Source organism: Musa acuminata, chromosome BXJ1-3 (assembly GCF_036884655.1).
Source record: "Musa acuminata AAA Group cultivar baxijiao chromosome BXJ1-3, Cavendish_Baxijiao_AAA, whole genome shotgun sequence".
Taxonomy (NCBI): domain Eukaryota; kingdom Viridiplantae; phylum Streptophyta; class Magnoliopsida; order Zingiberales; family Musaceae; genus Musa; species Musa acuminata.
In genome coordinates this window covers 33,512,167-33,516,680 of record NC_088329.1, presented here as the reverse complement: position 1 = coordinate 33,516,680, position 4,514 = coordinate 33,512,167, and the positions used below count along the sequence as shown (strand labels likewise).

The window sequence follows — 4,514 nt, the reverse complement described above, 5'->3', positions numbered from 1 at the left end:
ATGAAAGAAAATCATATCATGACACGAGCGATAGTCAGAAAAGATAAAATAATTAATATTGATAATAAAAATAAAATAAATATAAATTTTAATAAAATTTAAAATTTAAAATTTTAATTAAATATTTACTTTTTGTGAATCTTACGATAAAAGATCCTATCTTAAATAATTGGATTTTTAATTTTGTTGTTGTTGTAGTATATATTGCCAGCAACACGCTCAGTTCACGTGCGCGCAGCTCCGATTTGTGTCATCTTGCTCGCATATCCTTCTCACTGCGATCGATACGGGCTCCACGGATCGTTCCTCCACCCCCGTCGCAGCAGCGGCAGCTTCCGCCTCACTCTCTTCCGCCGGCGTTCACTTCGCGTCGATGGCTGGAGGCCCGACGGCGGTCGCAAAGGGGGTCTACTCGGTGTGGGCGCTCCCGCCGGAGGATGTCCGAGACCGGCTCAAGAGCCTCATGGGCGCCCTACGGTCCGAGTTCGGCGGCCCCAAATTCGAGCCCCACATCACCGTCGTCGGGGCCATCTCCCTCGGCCCCGACGATGCCCTCCGCCGCTTCCGTTCCGCCTGCACCGCGCTCTCCCCGTACCCCGCCCGCGTCTCCGCAGTCTCCCGTGGCGCCTTCTTCTACCAGTGCGTCTTCCTCCTCATCGATCCCAGTCCCGAGGCACGATCCACCCCGAGTCAAAGTACCTCCTTTCTTGAGATTTCCTCCAAGATCTGACTTTATCTCGTTCTATGTTTTGCTCTTGGCAAGGTGGTGGAAACCAGCGCCCTGTCTTGCGGCCACTTCGGATACGAGAACGCGACTCGTACGCTAAAAGCTTTTCCCCCGAAGCTTGCTCTTTTCCTTGATTTCGATATGATTTGGGCTAATCGTGGACTTTGGATCGCAGCATATATGCCCCATCTGAGCCTCTTGTACGGGGACCTGACGGAGGAGGAGAAGGAGAGGGCTCGGCAGAGGGTTGAGGCGTTGGACAAGGAGATCCTCAGCCTCAGCTTCGAGGTCTCGGCGCTCGCCCTCTACAAGACCGACACCGAGGACAAGAGCTTGGAGTCGTGGGAGCAGGTGGAGCTCTGCCACCTCTCCGATGATAAGTAGATCATCTGCTTTCTCTGTAATATGTTGTTATGTCTTGGGACGCTGCTTCTGCCATTTTCCTTCTGCCAAATAAGGCATGCCTCTTGTGCTTGCAAGCTGCTCGATGGTTTGTCACACTTGGATGGCAGTTGTCTTTTCAGCCTCATAAAGCAACTCAGTTTCTGCCCTCATAAGGTTACTGTTTTATTGCTGGTGATATCATACTGTGTAATTTATGGTTGATATATTAGCGTAATAAATAACAAGTTGTTATCTGGCATAATAGTATTCTGCGATTTTATAAGAATAATTTTAAATAATGATAACAATTTGTCTATATGAATCTCGTAATTCAAGTAGGTGAACGCTATGTAAATATGTACTGAATACGTCAAAGCCTGATTGACTTCATGCAAAGACACTATTAGCATTCTCTTTATACATAAGAGTACAAAAGGTTTGAGTTGAATTTTGATACTAATTCTGATCAGGAAGCAAATTGTACATCAAAGAAATTGACGCAATAATATTGAAAGAAAAAGGAAAAATAAAAGGCTGCTTCAATGGCACCATATTTCCAAGATTAATACCACATCCATTTTCATCAATCAGGCAAGGCGATTAATTACGAGGATAAGTTGTTTATGGATGCTCTTTTTGAGGCAGATAAACTTTCAAAATGGGAGCCAATGACGATATTTCAATTGTATCTCCATGCTGAACTGAATGCTTAACATGCGAGCCATCGACATATATGACACCTTCTTGACTATACCATGCGACATGCATCAGCTGATCAGGTTCTAATAATCCATGCATCAATGGAGTGTCGAGGTATCTCGGTGAAACCGGCTCCCTCACCATGTACTGAAGGCCATTACTGGAGATGGGCATGGGATGGCCTCCGGCTGAGAGCATTGCAGCTGTTGATCCTGCTGCAGTAGAAACTCTAAGACCACTTGATCGGCAGTTAACTAAATGTGAACTCGCTTCTCTGCTGCTTTTGATTCTAAATGATAGGGCAAATATTAGTAGAGTGGATGATGTGAAAAATATAAGTATTGACTTTCTGATGAAGTGTCATACCGAAATGAGAATCGAGAAACTGATGCTGGACAAGGATGTGCAACCAAAACATCATTCAAAGCAAAGGTTGGTAATTGACGATTGTTCAAGTTGATTGATATTCTTGTGAGTTCAGTCGGGTGCTTATGGTTCTCGAGAATTTCATCTAGCACCTGAAAAAGAAACATGAAGTTAAAGAGTAAATGCAAAATGAGAAGAGAACCAAGAATCTTCAAACTTCTCATAGTAAGGACTAGGGAGCAAGCGAGAAGTTGATAATAATGAAAAAGAGAATATTAATAAATTTAACAATAAAGATAAAGAAATCCTTTGAAACCATACAAAGTTTACCTGCTCAAAGTTACCTGCGGTAGCAGCGCAAAGATAGCCAGTGCTTCTTGTTGCATCAAATTCATCACTGAACTTGTTAACCTAAATAAGAGAAATGATACTGCTACCTTAGGGAAAAAAGAATGAAACGATGACTGTCAACAAACATGTAATAAAATGGAACATGAACTGCTTTATATCAGAGAGACCTAACAACTGGCGGAAACAACAAAGATCCAAATCTGTAAGTAGATCCACTCTCACAATGTTATAGGTTTGTTAAGCTGACCTCATCAACTTGCGTGGGGTCCGAATTCACTCCTAAAACTGGAACCGAGTCATCCAAAAAGTGGCTCGCCTGCAAAAGAGTACCATCTCCACCAACAGTGATCACTAGATCTGCACGACGGATTGGATGAGACAAATTGTTCCGTTCTACAGGTTCCCAATCAAGAGGCTTGCGTCGCAAGACGCCCTGGCAAAAATTGATCGTGTCCTTATGCACCCTGCACCTGTCATTGAGATAGTTTAAGATCTGCACAATACCCACATCAAAACTATAATGAGAACAAAGAACAACAGAATAATTGCACGCACATAATAGTAAAACAAGCCACCACCTGCTCAATACAAAAATCTACCATGAAAAATGGAAATCATCACATTCAAGACATGATGTAGGTGAGCAGCGAGCACATGGACACTCAGCAACCTTTCACAGAATTTTGAAAGCCTATGATATCCTCCTCACAGCATTTTAGTCTTATTAGCAAAATTTTTACAAAAAATTTAGTTGAAAAGCCTATAATATATATACTTGTGGTGGTCAGTATAGTGCGGGATATCAAAAACCTCCTCTTACGACTAAGTTCATTCATGATTTTACACTGTTTCCGTGAATGCAATCTAGCAGCAAATTGGGCTGCAAAAAAAAGCTAGGGTAGATAGATCTACTCTTTTATGGGAGCAATCTTTTCCCCAGAGTTATCTTTTATATTGCACAATGACTTACAAACTTCTTTTTGGAAAAAGATACATCTTTATGGTTGTCGACAGCATAAGACTCTTCAGTTTCTAGTTTCTCCAACATTTTTCTCACCAAAATGGCTGCCCAGTCAGGCTGAATTTTCTGCTCGATCAAGTTTTCGATGGGGAGACCTCCCTAAGATTGCAAACAATTCCAATTGGCCGGTTTATCTTAATGTAAAGCCCTCTTAACAGAACATGTATCATCATCCAAAGGAGCCTTTCCTTCTTCAGTCCAAATGCCTCGGCTGCTAGAAACCAAACAGAAATGAAAAAAAGGAAGAAAATTTCTGGTCCATTTCGTCTCTATATGATCTCCAAACAAAAGCAACCTTTTAGATGGAACCCTCGATAGCATGAGTACCCTATGTCGCAGTGGGATCTGGAAAGGATCGAAGTGTTACAAGCAATGATTTTACAGGTGCAGCGATGGAGAGGTTACCTTCTGGTCTAGCCCACGTAGGGAAGAAGTGGAGGAGGTGGCGGAGGGCGGTTTGGGAATAGCAGGGGGCCTTGGGGGGTAGACGTCGAGAGGCTTGAGCAGCAGCAGGACGCGACGCCTTGCCGACATCTGGGCCGGCTATTGAGATTCGCCGCCAGCAAAAGCCGTGGCGGATCGAGGATAGGGAAGGAGACGAAGCGGAATTGAGGAGAAACTCGGGAGGAATTGAGCGCTTCTCCCTCTCGCTCGGGCTTCCTACACCGTTTGATGGGATTTGTGGCCGCAGAGGCCGCCATTGATTCACAGTCTGGTATAAAAGTGGGTAGAAAAGGTCTAATTATTTATAACGGCTAATAATAATAATAATAATAATGTAGGAAGCTATTATTTTTAATGCGTACACTAATTCATATAGCTTTTTATTAATAATGTAGGAAATATGATTTACTTAGTAATATTTAGAGATGAATTTTAAAAAAATATTTAGTTTTGAGAAATTTTTATAGGACATCTTAACTTTAAAAAAAATTTACAGACCATTCTCTCTTCTATAAAAAGATC

The 4,514-nt window shown here is 42.5% G+C and overlaps 2 protein-coding genes across 2 annotated transcripts; one reads left to right on the top strand and one right to left on the bottom strand.

Annotated features, from left to right (window-relative positions):
• The first annotated feature begins 225 nt into the window (after positions 1 to 225).
• On the top strand, positions 226 to 1,373 carry LOC103978392 (cyclic phosphodiesterase). Its single transcript, XM_009394170.3, has 3 exons — positions 226 to 673; positions 764 to 818; positions 903 to 1,373. Exons 1-3 carry the CDS (start codon positions 374 to 376, stop codon positions 1,109 to 1,111), a joined length of 564 nt encoding a protein of 187 aa, XP_009392445.2. The 5' UTR covers positions 226 to 373; the 3' UTR covers positions 1,112 to 1,373.
• Positions 1,374 to 1,466: 93 nt separating this feature from the next.
• LOC135583759 (probable NADH kinase) lies at positions 1,467 to 4,228 on the bottom strand. The gene is made up of 5 exons (XM_065129493.1): positions 3,954 to 4,228; positions 2,775 to 3,020; positions 2,507 to 2,587; positions 2,177 to 2,328; positions 1,467 to 2,099 (listed from the first exon to the last, which is right to left on the bottom strand). Exons 1-5 carry the CDS (start codon positions 4,080 to 4,082, stop codon positions 1,733 to 1,735), a joined length of 975 nt encoding a protein of 324 aa, XP_064985565.1. The 5' UTR covers positions 4,083 to 4,228; the 3' UTR covers positions 1,467 to 1,732.
• Positions 4,229 to 4,514: the final 286 nt, after the last annotated feature.

Coding starts and splice junctions, on each gene's coding strand:
- LOC103978392 (XM_009394170.3), top strand. CDS start 374: ATGGCTGGAGGCCCGACGGCGGTCGCAAAGGGGGTCTACTCGGTGTGG. Junction 674..763: donor TCATCGATCCCAGTCCCGAG/GCACGATCCACC, acceptor GCTCTTGGCAAG/GTGGTGGAAACCAGCGCCCT. Junction 819..902: donor CGGATACGAGAACGCGACTC/GTACGCTAAAAG, acceptor TTTGGATCGCAG/CATATATGCCCCATCTGAGC.
- LOC135583759 (XM_065129493.1), bottom strand. CDS start 4,082: ATGTCGGCAAGGCGTCGCGTCCTGCTGCTGCTCAAGCCTCTCGACGTC. Junction 2,588..2,774: donor ACCCCACGCAAGTTGATGAG/GTCAGCTTAACA, acceptor TCTCTTATTTAG/GTTAACAAGTTCAGTGATGA. Junction 2,100..2,176: donor GTTTCTCGATTCTCATTTCG/GTATGACACTTC, acceptor CCTATCATTTAG/AATCAAAAGCAGCAGAGAAG.